Here is an 18,679-nt window from a genome sequence, read left to right as displayed (position 1 = left end):
TTTTAAAACTGATCTGCAGTACTTGCTTTAGAGGAAATAAAATAATTTTTCACTGAGAGCACTGGCAAGCCTATAGCTAATTTTTTTTATAGTTTTGGCTTTGTTTTTTTTTCATTATTGGTGGTGGTGTTTGTTTCAAAATTTTGTCTAATGCATCACCGAATAGAGAAGCACATTCTTCCATTGATTTTCATACCGCTTTGTCTTTTATCTCTGCTTGCTTGCTATTGTTCAAGGGTTGCTTTGTGAAAGGTGCAAGCGTCGTGCACGGTTTATTTTGGCAAAAAGAATGATGTCGCCATTGATCTGGGTCCGAGCCGACTGTCCTTCCTCGGGCAGAAGTTCTTAGCTTCAGGTTGTTTCCTTCTTGCGTGCTCCGCTCGGATTGCAGCATGGAGCCAGCGGTTCAGCTCTACCCAGCACTCTATTAATATGCACAACATGACCGGTTTCGGGGGAAGGTTATTAGAATGCTGGTTTGTATCCTCCAGTGAATGAAATGATGTGTGATTATGAAGTCATCAGGCATGGACCAGTAAGGCTCGAGAGAGCCTCCCCCCAGGTCCTGGGGGTGCCATTGATTGGTGACCATGTGTTTGTGCCCGATAGACTGTGAAATGGTGTGTTGCTACACGGCTGTGTTGCACCTGCGCCCCACCGAGGTGATTGATTGGTTTGGTCATGTGGAATGTTCCCATCTGGTCTGCAGTAATGTGTTTTTTTTGTTGGGTGTTTTTTTTTTTTCTTCCTTCCTCTTCTCTCCCGTTTCCCTTCATCTGCAAACAGCGAGCGCTGCCTGGGTGCTCGGAGCAGGCACTTGCAAAGCAGCGCCAGGCTGCCTTGAGAACAAAGTGGGGCCGCTGCAAGCGTGCCTGGCGCCGTTTTCCTTTCTGCTAAAAGAGGAGAGAGTCTGTGCTGGGCTCACGAGTGACTTTGGGACATCTATAATTTTCTTAAAAAGCTGGGGGAGGGATAGGATGCAACAACCAAACCTGTGTGTTACTGCAGATTTCGTACGGTTGTTACAAAAGCGCTCCACTATTGTAATTCGATTACCCAAGTAGCAGTGCATGTGGAAGATCTTATTTAACCTCAGAAAAGTAGTAGTTTATTTATTGAAAACTACTGATGTTGCACTTTAAATGCCAAGAAATTATTTTAGTTCCTTTAAAAAAATTCTATAGTTATATTGGGCGGTCTTGTTTGATATTTCTTAATCTCGCTCCTTTTTCATAATTGATCTATTCATTCCACTTAATGACTAATTACATATCAGAGCACATCATCAGCAGCATTCATCATTGTAGAATGTAATAATCAATGACATTTCAACAAAGGAAAAAATAAATATGCAAATAAGGACTCATTAACATTTGCATGAGCTGTTTGAATAATCACGTTGCTGACAAGGCTGTAATTAACAGAAATTGATGCTGAGTTCAGTATTTGATAGTGTGTTTTCTCAGCGTTTTATTGTTGTCACTGCGGGGGCTGGAATGAAGTTCTGCTCTACTTGTACCTTGACTTAGGCTTGATGTGATGGGTTGTGCCAGGTAGCAGAGGCTGCTGGGAGTCCTTAATTCATCTGTGACCTACGCTTAATGCATAGAAAGATATTTTACTTAAATTACTATATTAATGAAAGACTTAAATTCTTGGTAATTATACGACAACTGAAGGGAAACCTTCTCTCAAGTCAAGAAAACTAAAAATGATCATTTTTTTAATTGAGAATGTTTTACATGAGTCAGGCACTTAGAAACTATAGGATTTCTTATTTGCATTGAAAATGAGGTATTGATGTAGGCGGGTTTTGGTGGGTTTTTTGTTTCTTGTTAATCTGGCACAGTGTATCAGTGTCAGGAGGCTCGAGCTTTATTGTAATTGAAAATCACTTGCTAAGGAAAATGTTGTGTAATTATGAAATGTACAGTCCCTCTCTCTCTCTCTGTCCCCCCCTCCCTTTTTATTATTGCGACTTTCCTTCCCCCCCTTCTTATTTTCTCAAAGCTTCCTCTTTTTGTTATGGATATCAACCAAAATGCACAAAACACAATAAAGCTGTTTATGTCAGTTTTTTTTGGATGACTGTAAGTGCTGATTATAACAAGTTTAAGGAATTTCCTTTGTTGAGTGTGTACCCACGCCATATGGCTCAACATGGAACATTAACTTGACAGGGATAATGGATTGTGGTATATGGAGACAATTTTGCCTGCAGCTTCACTATAACTCATTCTGGTTGGGGATCACAAGTTTATAATATAGGATGCAGCAAACATCCAGATGGATTTACTTTACATAAAAGAGTTGCATTTCTTTTTATTTCCTGCCTGTAATTGGAAAAAAAAAAAAAAACTTTTAAAGAAAGAATTAAAAAGTAGTAAACAAGGAATGGGTCTTATTCAGGGTAGAAGAATCTTGGTGGATCTGTGAATCTGTGTGGCTGGACTGTATGGGGCACACTGAAACATAGGTGCAGTGTTGTTACATACTAGACTTCCCAAATAATGTCTCAAGTGGTTTTGCTTTTCCGAGTATCTCAGTATAGCTTTGGTTCTAGAAATACAGAATGTTCTAGGATGGTGTGGAAAAAAAGCTGTTTTTGACGAATGTGATTTTTACTTGCTTATTATGACTCTTTCTACCATAAGCAAAAGGACCACTTCATTAGCATTCTGGTGCTTTGGTAATGCTCTCATGGTACCTCATCTTCTTAGAGGAAAAAAATTCTTTTAAGTTTCTTGTAATATGAGGAAGTAAAATGCTGCTGCAATAGTTTGTTTACTTCAGTGATTGCCTGATGTAATGGGAAGGGTCCAAATGTCTCGGAGTGTAACAAAAGTCAGTATAAATCTAATGCTTCCAACTATATGAGCTGTGTGCCCAAGGTAAATGCCAATTTTAAAATACTTCTACATCTAAGAGACTTTAAGCACGCATAATCCTGTTAAGCACGTATGTAGCTGTTGGAAGGATCAGGACCATAAATCCATATTTAGGATTTCAAATAGAGCTACATGAGATGGCTTCAGCATTCCTTTGCACTTGTGATTGAGTTATACTCTGAATAAGGTTGGGTGCTTTACTATCTTAAAAGCACACATCTGTTTATATCAGTTTTGGAGATTAATTTAAACACTAATTTTTTGTGGCTCTGGAAATCTTGACCTGCCTTATCCAAAATAGCTGCCGTAATGTTTTTTTCCTTTGAACCACTATCACATGGGTATTAATTCGTTAATTTTTGTAATTAGGTTTTGAGGTAAGTATCTGAGCAGATGGAAAATACATGGTGCATGGTTGGGGAAGAGGCGTACTGGTTATGATTATAATAGATAGTGTTTGTCCAGTCTCTCTCCCCCATTGCTGACTAAGTAGGCTGACATCCCAATTTCGTGTCTCTAGCCATCATCCAAAGTTTCAGAAAGTAAGCAGCTAGAACGAACCTGCTTTTGAGAAGGAAGGAATAAAAAGCATCTGAGCTGTTGACCTATGAAGAATCTGTGTTAGCTTAGGCTGTGGGGTTTCGTTCAGGTTTTCATGCTGCAAATTAGACTTTTAAAAAGTTTCTGTGGATTCATTCATCTCCCCCTGCATACCAGGCTGTGTGTGGATGATAATTACAGCCAGGTTGGAATTCACTATGGACCTAAGGACATTGTTGCTTGTTTTCTTACTATGAAGTGCCTTATTTGCTGCTGCCACTGCAGTTGTAAAAAGACTGTCTTGGGAAAACGCATGATGTATCTTTAATGTTTTCACTAAAACTTGCTCTGTATTTCAAGTAAAGGAAAGAACAACATCATGTCTGCCAATCCGTTGGTGCATCTCTCTAATTTATGGTCCACTGTTTGTGAAACTCTAGGGAAGGGAAATGTGCACCACTGTTGCAATAAACTCGAAGAATTTAAATCTGTAGATAAGAAAATTCTTTTCAGGAACTGTAAGTGGAGTTGACTGTTTCTACCAGCTTCTGGACTTCTTGTCTCCTTTTTGGCTTCAGAAGGAAAGAGTAGAAGCATGGGAAGACACTTAATAAAACTAAAATATTGAAGATGGAGTTTGTGTCCTGTGTCAGCATTTGCTGACCCACCAAGGAACTCTTGCGGGACTGTATTTGTAAGATAACATGAATGTCCTTCCTAGGTTTTAGTCCTGACTACCTGCAGCACAGATTTCACTCCAGTTAATAGTCTTCAGTGAATGCTTAAGTGCTGCATTGGCAATAAGAAAGCTGTTTTGTGCGGGGGTTTTGTAGCTTTTCCAGGAGCAGAATAAAAGCAGTCTTCACTTTTTTCTGATCTTGTAATCTGTAGTGGCCTGTGGGGAGTGCGCTGATGATCCGGTCTTGTTAATGGCTTAGTGCAAGGATGTTATAAAAGTCCAGTAGGTTGTCAGTAGAAAGGCCATCAATAGAAATTTATTAAGAGGAAAGCTTGGGAGTGCATTCCAGCAGCCCCTGACAGTGAGCTGCTGCAGCGCTCTTTGATCCTGAAAGGCCTGCTGAATCTCAAGCTGAAGGCAGAGGTTTGGGTGTAAAGAGCAATGAGTTTTTTACTTTTGTTCTGCTAATGATTTATTAATAAATATTGCTGCAGTCTTTGGTTTGATGTTTATTGAGCTTTATTTTAAGGGAACTTGTCTGGAAGGGGAGTTTAGTAATATTTTGTTATAAGGAAATGTCTTTAGGTTCTCTCTGCTGTCTGGTCACGTTTATAGCGCTGTAGCTCTTTCTTGCAGCGCCGTGGATCGGTTTGTTTGCTGGGTCTGTGGGTAGCTCGATCCTCAGCGTGATGAGAGCGCAGGGAAACAGGAGGGGGAGCTCTCAGCCAGCAGCAGCCGGCAGGGGAGCGGTGCAGAGGCCGGGGGGGCTGCAGCAGCTCCCCGGCAAGAGGAGCTCCCCGAGAGCGCTCAAGATGTGCCACCAGCTCCTTCTCCTTTCAAACCTTTCTTGTAAAGTTTCTTTCATAACGTTTCCATAGTTAAATGTGGATGTTTGTCTCCTTTCTTGTCTTTAAATGCATGTGTGCTGTGAGCTGGGACTTTGTTTTGTTGCTTGGAAAGGGTGTGTTATCACTGTCTCTTATGGCAAAACCAGAAATGGATTTTAGTCTCTGTAATGTAAAGAAATCAGCATCTTGCTTAAAATAACACATCCCTTAAGCTGCAAATCCGTTATTATAGACACGTTAATTTTTTTGTATTTTCAGAGATTTTGACTGAATTTCTTAAAAACTGCATGAAGAGGAGATTGAGCTGATGCGTCCTTTGTCAGATTGCTCAGTATTCAGTCTGCAGTGTATGAATATTCTCCTAAGTGCATAGTTTAAATTGAATTAGTAGTCCCTGCTGAATTTAACTCATTTGTATACTTGTAAGTACATATGTGCAGTTCATTTACTGACTTGGTGCCGAAAAATACTTCTCACGAATGCAGAGTATTGTTCGGGTCCTGTGTTCAGTGTGGCTTTTAGAATGAGACCGATGTGATGGAGCCAAGGTGTGTGTAACCGTGGCGTGCGAACCAGCATGAAGAGATGAGTGACCGTGTACTTAGAATGAATCTCAAACGGGTGAAAAGGTAACTAATATGGGGCAGGATTCAGTTATTAGCTAGAAGGAGTCTTGCATCTTCCCCGACAGCAGAAGACTGTCTCTTGTGATCCCTGTTGTTCTGAAGAGCGGGGTGTGCTTTAATGGTTCTTTTGGGGAGGGAAGCAGCACTGCAAGCTGTGTGCTGTTCCTTAGCTAATTGCCCCGACTTTCTTAATATAGCTGTTTTCAAAAGGGCCCTGTAATATTTTTCTTCAACAATACACTGGAAGCAAGCGAGTTAAAATTGTAACAGGAAGCCAAGTTTAAAATTCCTTGGCCAAAGACTTCTTCATAACTACAGGGGCAAATGCTACTGTTCCTGAAGTTTTGTTTCTGGTTACATACTCTGTTCAGCAATTTGGAAGACTTCGCATTAGTATCACTACTTGCCGAGTTGAATAACTTCTCATTTTGAGACAGAACACAGCAGGGTTCGAAATGTTTGAGTTTGGCAAAAAAGGGCTTGTCTGTAAAACAATGAAATTGCGTTGGGGAAATACAGAGCTTCTGTTCTGCCGAGGCGGGCTGAGGTACACTGCGAGCTGTTGTGAGCTGCAGCTGCATTTACCATCAAACACTGAGTCGCTGCCGATGAATGTTTTGTTTTTAGTGTCATGGAAACTGTGAGCCAAAAAATGGATGTTCTATTCATCTGGGAAAATAGCAGTTCACTGCATAAAATATCAGTCGCTTCCAAAGCGGTTCCTAAAATTAGCTTTGTGAATATAAGCCCAAAAGTAAAAGTGCAAGCATTTAAATTACCTCAGTACTACTATTTTGATTTTCTATTAGAACGTGCATGTGAATTAGATCAACAGAGAAGTGGGGAGAATGTTAGGATACAGCTGCAGCGTGGAACTCCTATGATGGTTTGATGTTATACTGTACTGTGCCATTTTTAATCTCAAAATGGAGAGGCCCGGCATTTCAATAGCAGTTCTAATCCTTTTTATTACCCTTCTTCATTGCTCAAAGCAGAGTAGTTTTGGTCATCATTCAGTGTCGTTTACTGTTTGATACAGCATAACGAAAACAGTAAAGCTCGGTGCAGAGACCAGGTATCCGTGAGAATGCTCTTGGGCAGACAAGGAAAGATGATATGGAATAAATATTTTGTAGGTTTTTACAAATGCCACGAGCATTTTTGCAGAGCCAGTATGTAAAGACTAATTAAGGAAGTTAATTTGATTGATTTGGTACGCTTAACTTTGTTTTGCTTAAAATTTCATGTTGGGAGTTAAAAAAAATGAGATCTGAGTGGACGAGGTAAAGAGAAACCAATGCAGAAATAGATATATTGAGTCTATGTCCTGCTGTGAGGGTAAAGGAAGTTGAGAAAAGGAGTGATAGGAAGTTGGAGTAAGAACTGGCAGTTGCAGGATTTCAGAGTCCAGATTTCTGGAGTGTATGTGATTAGCAATTTAATCAAGGAATGAATCAGTGTGACTTTCCCTTCTATGTCCAGCGGAACCAGTGGGAATCTTCCTATTGACCTTATTGCTGTCTGGCTTTTACTGCTCCTTGGTTGGGAATGGTGGGTTTCATTGTTTGGTGTTAGGTTTGTGGTGGTTTTTTTTTTTGTGAGGTTGATCCAAAACTGGATGGTGTAAGGAGCACTGAATAGAGGTGGGACATCACTCCCCTCTTCCTGCTGTCTAATGTGCAGCTTACCTTTCAAGATGACTGCTCCTTCTCAACAATTTTGGTCCCCGTCCTGCAAAGTTGTGGGTCGTTAGTTTGTCCTAATTGTGGGACTTTACATTTGTTACAGCGGAGTTCAATGAGGTTCCTGTTGGCCCAATCCCCTAGATTGTCTACACCTCTCTGAATGGTGGTCCTGGCTTCAAGCATAATAACTGCCTTCTCCCAAATTGGTGTTTCCTGCACTTCTTTAGGATGTGCTCTGTCTTCTCCTCCAGGCTATTTACTAGGACGTTCAGCAGGATGAGTTCCATATACACTGTATGGTTAGTAATGACGAAGCTATAGATGCAGGGAGATTGATATAAATTTAGGTTGAAAAGCAACTGCATGAAAAGTAAAATAGATGCTTGAGATACAGAGACTTAGATGAGTAACACAAGAGAGAGCAGGATCAAGAAAAGCCTTTTCTATTAGTGTTTATGACTGTTTAATATCAAGAGGTAATGTGTGGTTGAGAGCTTACAGCAGAGATAAGGACTAGATATGAAATGGGGAAGTGTTTGAAATTAATCCTAGTTTATGTATTAGAGGATTCTATAATAATATGCAGACTCCACAGTTCCCCTTTGGTGGTGCAGGGAGTTGAAGTATGAGCAAGTGAAAGAGATAGAAAAAAACATATGGTTTTTACTTTTGCTCTTTAAACACCATTTAGGCTTCTAAGGCAGATTTTCCCTTTGCAGTGCTTTCAGGTACTGAACCCTGTGTTCCTCCCCCAGGGCAGATGTTTGGCCAGGGAGATGCCCTGTGGGCTCTGCGAGGGCGGGTGTGTGCAGAGCTGCAGAGGCTGGCTCGGGGAAGGGCAGAGTGATGGAGCACCCTGAGGTGTCACAGCAGCCACCCTCCTCCCCAGGGAAAATCTGTTGGAAACCAGGAAGCTGTAGGGTCTCGTCTCAATCTTGCAGGCATCTTTTTGCACTTGGCTGAATAGAAAAAGGCAGCTTGCTTCTTCACACGCAGTTTGGAGCACTCGGGATCAGTGACCTGTCTTGAATTGTTTCGATCTGCCAACAAGCTCTGAGTTTCCAGTAACACATTTACATTGTCAAGTTGATGATTTAAAAAACCAAACCCCAACCCAACCACAAACAAAAAGACTAAATCTAGGGGCGAGGTTTGAGTCACGTTCATGTAACTGAAAAATATTCAGCGATGATCCTCTGTTTACAGCCGCATTTTAAAGCCTTGTCTGGTGCCTGGCTTTTACTCCCTTAATGCATTATTATTTTAAAGAATGATTATATTATTTCTTTAAATTTTTCTTTTAAAAGTCATCTGGTTTTTTTGTCAAAATGCTTTATCCTATTGAGGCACACATCTTATACTTGCTACGTTGACAGTCTACTCTGCCAGCCTACAGTATAAAAAAGACCCCTTTCCACAAACTGGGGTTGACTAGTGTTGCCACTAACCTACCTAACCCTTTATTAATAAAATTCCATTTTGGTGGTTTCATTATTTATGATTTGCTATCAGAGGAATAAATTATTTGGGTAATCCTAATTGCTTCTTATAAATGTTGAATAAAATGAACTTTCTTAAAGAGATCTTGCTGAGTATTCTAAGACAAAATAAAACTAGTCTTACTCTTTGAGTGAACTTGGTTTATAGAGATATTAGAAAAAAATTATTTCTATCTATTTGGAGTCAGGTTGTCTAGACCTGCTAATACAGAAGTGCAGAATGTTAGCAATTATTTTACATTTTCCTTGCTGTTGAAATAGAAAGTATTTCATCATTTTTATTCGCGTTATTTTTTCTGTTAAATAGTTGCCACGGTTACCATGAGTATTCCTGTTGTTCTTGATGTGCTGAGGAAAAGCGTTTTCCTTATCTCCTTTCGGTCGTTGAAAGCAGCATGGTGATACTCCTGGAGAGCTCGGGTAGCCAAGCAGAGAGGTGGTACTTCTTGATCCATGAAGTTTCATTCTGTAGTTCATTGAACAGCACACCACGCTCCTCGGTGTTTTTAAAAGAGACTTGTGTTCACTTTAACTGTGTCTGGACCTGGGATAGTATTGTTAACGTTCCTTCAGTCACGTTTCCACGGCTGTTATGGTCTTGTATGAAGACTATTTTTTTTCTTTCTTTATCAAGAATGGCACTTGCCTCACCTCCCAAAATAAACATTGAACACATGTTTTCCCTTGCCACTGTCTTTTTTTAGTGGTGGTTGTTTTGCTTGGGTTGTGTGGGGTTTTTTTTTTGGTTTTTTTTTGTTTTGAAAATGACTTAAAAAACAGTATTTCTCCTCCAGGTGTCTTGGCATAAGGTAGCTATGTCTGCGGGGATGTGTGGAGCCAGGAGGTGCCTGCGGATGTGGGGATGGTTAAAGGATGCTTTTAGATTTTTTAGTAGTTAAAAAATTTCTTCTCTGGGTGACCCCAATACTGACTTTCTGCAGCACAGCAATGTTCTCTTGTACAACTGCACAGTCTTTAGTATGTTGAGGGTTGGTAGGATTGCTTTCCATTTCTGGACAATCCCAAGTCCCTTACAGTAACACTGTGTTTGTACTGAAATGAGAATACCAGCTTTAAGCTTTTAGCAGTTTAGAAGCTTTGCATGAAATTCAACTTTCTGTCTGTTCTTTATTGGGGGTTTTGTTTCACCTTCTTTTGGCTCAGTCTGCTTGCATATAGTGCAGGTAAGTAGTTAGGAGGTTTCACTCCTGGAACACGGGATGGCTCCTTTTGGACAATGCCTTGTGTGGATTTCCCCTTCTGTTTGAAGAGATAATTTGGTTACTCAGTCGTGCCTGCAAAAAATGGTTCTCTTGAAGCAGTAGTTCTGGGAAAAGAGAACATGTTGGTTTCTTTTCTTCTGAAGATATGTTTTAGTATCTAATGGGTGTTGGGTCTTGACTTTCTTTGTTTGGTTTTGCTGTGGGTTGTTTTGTGGTTGGTTGGGGTTTTTTTTTAAGTCTAGCAGGTACTGCCAGTCTGGAGGCCTCAGCTTGGGAGTTGACAAACGTTTCTCTGTGCAATTGGGATGGCGGCATTGCCTGTGAAGCTCAAATAATTTGTGCAAGTTGTTTCAAGAACTGTCAGAACCTTTGTGCAACAGAGTCGTGCTGTATGCATGTGCCAGTGACCTGAGGGAAGGTGGTTGGGAGTGCTCGTACCTGTGTTTATGGAGTGAATAGGCAAGAGGGTGAGTCTTTACCTGTTTTAGGTTTATTAAGAGTTACTAGATCTTGGATGGTGAGAGGAGCTGTTGATCACTATAGAAGTAATTTTTTTAATTTTTATGATTAGATAAATGTGTATATGTATCTAAAGTAATTTAGAAGTTTGTAGGGTAAGTAGTGTCACCAAAATAATCTTTTAATCAGAAACAGGTGTAGTGTTTTGTTGTAAAGTGTGGATTCTCTATTCATTTCCAATTATAAAGTCCTCTTGACTTTAGATTTAAGAATGTACTTGATGTTCAAAGTCACTCGCAGAAGAGGAGTAATTTTTGTCCTTAGATCTGGGACAAATTCCACACCAGGAAAGCAAGGGATGCTTTGCATGTTAGTTTTAAGTGGTGACTTCATTAATTGCTTGAAAACTTTAATCCCCTGGGGATGAGATGTAGAAGATGACAAAGTATTTTAACAGACAAAGTGAAGACGCTTGGATACTCCAGGAAAACATGGTGAGGATAGGTGAGGTGGGCAAATGCATGTGATAAGATGCCTTCTTATCACAAGCAAGAATTGTGCATCTTTTTGTATGTGTACTCAGTTTGGTTATTTTCTGGACGTTGTATGCCCTCAATTCCCCTGATTTTGTGTGGTGTTCATGTTGTCATTCTTAGTGTGGTTCTCCCACTGGATGTCGTGTCTATGCACAGCACACATTAACAGGTAATAGAGCAATAACATGATTTACTGTAAGGTCAGCCTAGGGGAAGACACAGTAGTGGAGATTTAAAACTAAATGCAATAAGCAGCTATTCAAGAGTTATTTGGTTCACAAATGCTTACCCGTATATGGTTGAAGGAGGCAGAGAAGGAAGTTCTTTCTTAATTTGTACTCTCTTTTTTTCCCCTTGCCTTCAGTTACTTGTGTACATCTTCCTGACAGAGACCTCAGTCCTTTGCAAACATTTGATGTGCTGTTTAGCATGATATAAGCCTGGTAGGTGGAGGGACAGGAATAATATTGAGGAAGGAGCTTTCATGGATCAGCCCCTGGTGGAATAGAAGTGTTCTCAGTTTGACATAAGCATATAAATTACAAGTTCATAGGGTCAATCCAAATATAACGTGGAATTTAGTCTATTCTTACCTCCTGTGTATTTGATGCACATAAGAGTATTAATAAATTGTTTTTATAGCATAAAATCTGTGCAGTGCTCTCCAAACTGACAAAATATTCCATCTTTTTCTTATATGTATGTACAAATCAATAGGATGAAAGTGTCAGAGGGATGTCTTTGGCAAGCCGGTTCTTTAAGACCATCTCACACACTGACATGATTTCTTTTTAAAGTATTTCATTTAAAGAGTTGTGAGAAATCCATTGGCTTCTGTGTTTAATGTTTAACATCTTGTAAATCTCGGAGTATGTTTAGTTGCCTGGTCAGTTCAGTCAGGAGGATTCTAACAGTGGGAGTCATCTGCAAACGCCCATACGTCTATAAGTATAAAAGCTTCTGAGCTGTTCTCATCTTTGGAAAGCACAATGAAAAATATTTTTCCTCAGATGATCCTGTACAAATGTCAACAAAAACAATAATTTGGTATTTGCTGTGTAAAGCATCGTTCCTGAATTACAGCAGTTATAATGAGAAGTTCATTCCAGGTAACTCCAACTTCAGAATTCCCACATTTTGCATCATTTAGATATGAAAGCCAGTTCTTGCTGCAAATGACAAGTAAGTAGTAGACTGGAAAGCATAATTACAATGCTGTCTTGCAAATGGGAATTCATGGCATGGAGAATCCAAGGAGATTTCTAGCAGACCTCAGACAGTTAAATCCCATAAATCTCGTTCACAATAATAATCTTTTACTACTTGTGGACTATTAGAGTTGTTCTGTAGGATCATGATCTTTCAAACTTTTGACTAAAGAAAGGAGCAGGAGGTGTCTAATCTTTGGTATTAAAATCAAGCTTTACTAGACCTTTTCTTTTTCCATCTGGGAAGATTTATTTTAGAAGATGTCCTTGTATGGAAAGGAAAAATATCTCTAATAATATTTTTTTTTCCACTCATCACAGTCTATGCATACAGTTTCCTCCTCTACTCTTCAAGGACAGGAAGGCCAACCTTCTTGCCTGTATAGACTGCACTGCTGAGCATGTCTTGGGCTTGGCATTCCTGGTTCAATATCTTTTTGTGTTTTCTTCAGTTCTATTACTTCATTACAAAATTTTCCAGCAATGTGTTTTTGCTATGTGTAAATTACTTACTACTCTTAAGCTTCAAAATTTGTATTAGGGCTTTGCAGACAGTACATATTAGGTGGGTTTGATTGCTTCATTAAAAGGCAAGGCCGTGTGGATGAGTTTGCAAGACTTGAGGGGTTATCGATTGGGAAGCTGCTTGCAGTCAGAAGAGTGAGCTAAGATGAAACGTGTGATGAGATAAAGGCTGGGTTAGGGAAGTGATTACAACTGGGGACCTGCTAATGACTGACCTCTGTGGGGATCCTGTAGTTTATCACTAATCTCACTTGCACTTGGCATTTTCCCGTGTTGCTGCTGCATTGTTCATAGCCCAGTGAGTAATTTGGCCTGGGCTGGAGAGGAGGAGGGTGCTGCAATTCCAGCAGCTGCACTCGTTGGCACTGCCTTGTTCAACATCCTCAGTGTGGCCAGCAGCACGCTTGGCACAGATAGCCAGTAACACTTAAACTAATTGTTGTGAGGAGAATAGGAGGTCATTTGTTTTAAGCACTCCATTAGAATTGTGTCACTTCGGATTTCTGTTTTGTTTCCATGAGTTTGGGTGACAAATATTGTAAGGGAAAGTCTGTGTGATCTTCTCATGTGTGTTCACAGTATCTACATGTGTGATACGTACTTTCAGAGTGTGAGAGATGAGATTGTAGGGGTGAGATACTCAAGCTGAGGTAGCCTTGACTAATGGGCTGGGCTGATTCAGTAGTAGAAGAGGAAGAAATGATTGCTCTGGTGCTGTGGGGAGTGCCTGGGTCTGTAGTAAGGCTTGTGCCTGGGCGTGTCAGTCAGTATTGCCTGCAGGATGGCAGTGCACCAAATTGTAGGAGCAGGGCTGTGTTTGTGTTTTCATCAGACATTATTTTTCTCAGTGTATTGCCTAATTGTGGAATAAGAATTTTGAACACCACCAAAATATAAAAAAATTTTTTTTAAAAAGGACCTGTACTGGAGGAAGCCAAGGTGGTATTCTGTAAACTTTGTGTACTTTATTTCTGCTTTCTGGTAAGTTGGAAAGCGGTGTTAAAAGTTGTGGGGAAATGTTTACTTTGTTGAATGTTTTCCTTGCATTTTCCATGTCCACTGTCCATGTGGCTTTTGCACTTTTTTCCTTGTTACGTTGGATCTGCACATGAGAGATTATATCTGTGGGTTAACCCTGTGGGTAACAAAGACGCGTATTTTGTTACTGGATGTGTGTGTGTGGGAAAGCAGTATAAAAATTGATTTCTTGCCAAATCTACCAACACCGGTTTAATAAATGAAAAAAAACAAACCTTCTAAGGTATTTGGTGTTTTGCTACAAACTGACTTTTGGGTAGGCTGTCTGTTGTGACTGGTTAACAGAGTTATTGATGATGAAGTGATGATTAGGAACTGTTAAAACATGTTTCAGGATTCACTGCAAGATGATTCTCTGTACGACAGGGCAGACATACTTCATGTCTGACAAACAGAGCAGCTGCCAGCTGCGGTCGCTGTGGGATTCATACCGGATGATAAACATTTCTTCATTAAAAAATGGTGGTGCTTTCCAGATTGCCAACCAAATAAATTCTTAGCAATGCTTAGAAAGGTCTTTAGTCTGTAAAAGGTTACTTTGGTGGGAATTGAAGTATTTTTTGCAGTTATGTTTTGTCATCCTCTTGTAAACCAAGCATTATCTAGAAGCAGTGGGAAAAACCAGCAGGCGTTGATAGCATGCTCGCTGGAGTGGTCCTCAGCTGAATTGCTGTAGTGCTGGGTTCAGCTTGCTATCACTTTGCATCTTCCCGTTCCTCCTGTGTTAAGAGTATTTAGGCTGTGCAGCTGTTACACAGATAGATTTATTGTGGAGTATAATTCCTTGTGTGGTATTGAGAAGCTGTATTAAGTTGTGAGGGTATCACATTTAGACAAGCGATTGCATGAGAAAAGTAATTGTTTGCTAAATGCCTATTAATGTTTGAATTGGTACAGAATGTGTCAAGGTTTTTAGTTTATGAACTTAAGAAATACTTGTTCAAAGTGCATGGTGGTATTTTCTTGGTTCAGTTTCTTTTAACCGTTTTGTTCTTGGGCTTTGAACCTGTTAGGTAGTGGTTAGGTCATTGATGTTTTTGTTGATGAAAACACCTGAACTTTGTTTAAAAACAAACCCCAAACCCTCAAACCAAACCCACTCATTCCAAGTTATTGAAAAATTCAAGTACTTTGTGGTTTGATTTATGATTTCTATAACCACCTGAGCTATTTTAAAATGTCAGTTGCTGTAGTTCAGGTCCGGATGGAAGATAAAACTTGGGGGTCTAAGAGCCACCAATACGTAACCTGAAGAGGTTTGATGATGCTGTATTGTAAGCAAGGCAGGGATTTTTTTTCTAAAATGGCAACTTCTAACTTTTGAAACATGTGAGTTGAGAGCTAGGTTGTAAAGATGATCAAGGAACTGATGATTCACAGTAGCCCCGTGCAGGAAGCCCTTCTGCACAGGTCTAATGGGGAGTGTTGGGATTGAGAAAGGTGGCTAAAAATGCTTTACGATGTTTCATGAGAATTTTGTGGAAAATCCAACAGAATCTGAGGAAGATATAAGTTTCATTTGGGCATTCCTTTACCTTCGCAGTTGATTTGTCTACACATTGCCTTACAGCCATGTTTATGCAATGAGAATTTTTCCTTTAACAGCATTTTTGCTTATATCTCTCCTTCCAGTTCATGTCAAGTTCCATGGTGAGTTCCCTCATGTCCCCTCAATGCTGAGTATTAGTGTTTGTGATTTCCAGCTATGATGGAAAGATACTCCTGCTGTCTGAGCAGTGAGTGAGACAAGCCCCTCTCTCAAGAAGGTAACACACTCAACAGCAGATCTGCTGGGGTAGAGCTGCAAGACATTTTAAGGTCTGCTTTGGCTCGGCGTCACTGTATTTATTAAATTTGCGTGCTCATAAACACTGGTACTCTGGTGAGTTTGGATTTTACAGTAACCTCTACATTTTTATGCTCTTCTGTCAATCTATAGAGAATCTGAGTAAGTAAGAAAGATATTTGACAAGCTAAAAACACAGAAGTGATTGTGCCTTGAACTTTATTTGATGCCAGAGACTGCCTATGCATTGCTAAGATGTTATGCATGGGACCTACCTGTTTGTTACAACAATATGGAATCATCATCATCTTAAATTTGACACTACCCACCTTTCAAGTACTTGACTGACTTACTAGATGGAGTGGTTGCTAAGTATTTCCTCCTTCTATTGATAAGTAAACATTACGTGTGGCACTTTGCTTACAAGGCTTTAAATAGTGTCATGTCTGGCTGGTGCAGCTGAAGTTTGTTGAAATGACAGCAGGTGCTTTGTAGTCATTGCTCTTTCACTTTTCTGTTGTGTTCATAGTAAAACAATCTAGTGTTACTGGCAGACAGCATGATGCCGAGAAACCTTTTTGATGACTTGTCAGTGATTTTAAGGGACTGCTGATGGAGTCCTTGCTCTTTTCTCGTGAACAGTGCAATACGCATGCTGTAGTGGCGCCCAACACAGCTCATCATCTCTCCCCCATCCCACTATGCGAGCGTGAAGGTCGTGCTGTGGTCCACAGTGCTCCAGGCCTGCAAAATGGACAAAAAGTGCAGTTCCTAGTACAGGAGAGTCAGAAACGGGACTCAAGTGTGGGCTTAGTGTTGTGTTCCTGTAGCGTCTACCTCTTGGTGGTGTTGGTTGTATAAAAATGTGTACCTTTAGCATTGTGATGATGCTGCAGGTTTCAGCCACATCTAAGCGCCTGCACTGGGGATGTGTCTGGGTGCCTCTCTCCATGGAAGGCACCATCTAGTACTTAATCCTTTCCAAATCCTTTAGTGAAAAGGTTATCCATTTGAACGCAGGTTAAATGTTAATTTGCTCCAGCTCTAATTCCTGTCAGTATTTAGGCAGTGCAGCATTAGGCAGCTTTGACTTTTCTCAATCATTTCTTAGAACTAGATTTAGTATACATTAGGCTATTCTAGTCAGCTTTTTTTCTTTAGTGTGAACCTGCCAAACTTTTTAAGTGATCACGTTTAAATAACATGATTTTATTCATTCTTATCGAACAATTTCCTCCTTGTTACACAAACCATAATTTAAATAATAATTTTTCTAGCCTCTGTAATTGAATCTCGTACAAATATTTGTTTTAAAGCCTGCCTGGAATACTGCATACTTCAGTCAAAGCTGTTTATCATGTGGTATAAGGTTCTCATTTTCCAGAAAGAAAATGCTGAGTCTGGTTTAATGTGAACAGCATGATTCATACTATTTCATACAGTTTTGCATGCTAGGTATTTTATTTGCTTGGTGCCCGATAGTTGTTAAAGGCAAATTGCTTCAGGAGAAAAATATTAACTTTTTTCCTCCCTTTGTTACAGCAGAGCTGCCATTTTTCAAGTAAACTATTGTTGACTGGACTGCCTGTAGTTACCAAGATTATAATCTTGCAGAGTTGTTGTTCCAAGAGAGTTGAACTTCCTCCTTGCTTACACAAGATGCACTTTTAAAATGAACAATAAGTGTACTTTAGCTTTTCCTTCTACAAAAGGACATCTAGGGATTTTGGGTAGCAAGAGAGAGCATCAGAAACAGCAAGGGAGGTGCAGTTCTGGAGCACAATTTGAAATAGCCCGGGGCTGGTCATCACTGATACGGAATGTGTACAAAAGGCTTCTTTTTGTTCTTAGGAAGTCTGGATGATATAGGCCTTGTTTAGAAAAGGGGATGCTTAGCTCATTCAGTGGCTTTCATTTTCAGACAGATGGCTTATAAATGCTTACCTTTGGCTAAGCCTCTGTGTGGTGTTCTGGGATGTTTGGTAATTCTACTAGCTGGGTCATAATTAGGACAGGCCTATGCGCTCCGTGTGTTCCGTTATACATATCCTTGATTATTGACCTTGTTTGGCAGAGATTTCTGTTCAAGATTTTTAAAAAAGCTTCAGTTGCTAAATTTCTAAACCCTACTGGAGAGCATTTCCAGTGACATTTCCTATACAAACATGCCTGCTTGGCATAACCAACAAATACGGCACTAAGTAGTTTTTATGGAATTGGCAAATATTTTGCTAGTGTCTTATGTCCTCGTGTAGCAAGAATTGGGGGCAGCCTCTTGGCCCGAGGCGCTGCATTCGCTACCTGCGGGCAAGCATTGCATAGATGGCAGAAGAGAAGGGTCTGGTTTGCCCTCTCGACTTCTTGGTTGTATTGTCTGAGTTTTGTGCTCAGCTGGCATGTATGTGAAATGAAGGTATTTTTAAGGATTTAAGGGATGAGTGTCAGGCTGAATGGTTTGGCCGTGGTTTGGTTTGTGTGGTTTTTTTTTTGTTCTGAATTGAAGTTTTTTTTATGTTTCATATGGTTTTCTTGGTTTTATTTTACTGCTTGGTATATTCGTCACCTAAGATGATACCAGCCACATGTTAGTCTCTTAGGAGAAATGTCTAGAAGTGTCTCTACCTTTGCTCGTTGATAATGGAAGTGAAGTTGCACTGGATTTTTGCCCTTTTTGTTTAAATGTACCGATGGGAATATTTTATAACAACAAAAATTGCAGTAGTTCTTTCTTAATGTTCACTTATGTAAGAAATGGTCTTGGGTAAGTACGTGGTCTATTACAGCAGTGCTGGTTGAGGGTGTTAAATGCAGAGGTATGAAAGCCTGCTTTTATTCACGCAACTTAAATTTTTCTAAAATTTAACAGATTTCTTGAGCTGTAAATATAAGGACGACTGATGCAGATATTTAGCAGACTTTAAAAAGAACCTAATTCCAAATGTCTTTCTTTTTATAGGAAAAGCCTCAGACAGAGGTCCATTTCCATTGTATGGTAGAGATACGGGGTTACCAGGCTGTCAAGTAAGTATAATGGTAATTGAAAGCAAATGGAATATGTCATGCTACTCAACTTTATAAATAAGAATGTTCCAGAATTTGCAGAATAAGTTTTCTGGGTTCTTTGTGGTCCAGTTGCCGT

General features: G+C 39.9%; 1 protein-coding gene across 13 annotated transcripts in view; it reads left to right on the top strand.

The window, feature by feature from the left end:
- TCF12 (transcription factor 12) overlaps positions 1–18,679 on the top strand; it is a 174,269-nt gene that overhangs the window by 83,619 nt on the left and 71,971 nt on the right. For all 13 annotated transcript variants that reach the window (XM_069866885.1, XM_069866896.1, XM_069866895.1 and 10 more), the window contains one exon: positions 18,497–18,561. In XM_069866885.1, the coding sequence (XP_069722986.1) occupies positions 18,497–18,561 (65 nt within the window). The remainder of the gene's footprint in view (positions 1–18,496; positions 18,562–18,679) is intronic.

Source organism: Phaenicophaeus curvirostris, chromosome 12, assembly GCF_032191515.1.
Source record: "Phaenicophaeus curvirostris isolate KB17595 chromosome 12, BPBGC_Pcur_1.0, whole genome shotgun sequence".
Lineage (NCBI taxonomy): Eukaryota > Metazoa > Chordata > Aves > Cuculiformes > Cuculidae > Phaenicophaeus > Phaenicophaeus curvirostris.
The sequence above is the reverse complement of the archived record's forward strand: the minus strand, read 5'-3'. Positions and strand labels throughout refer to the sequence as shown.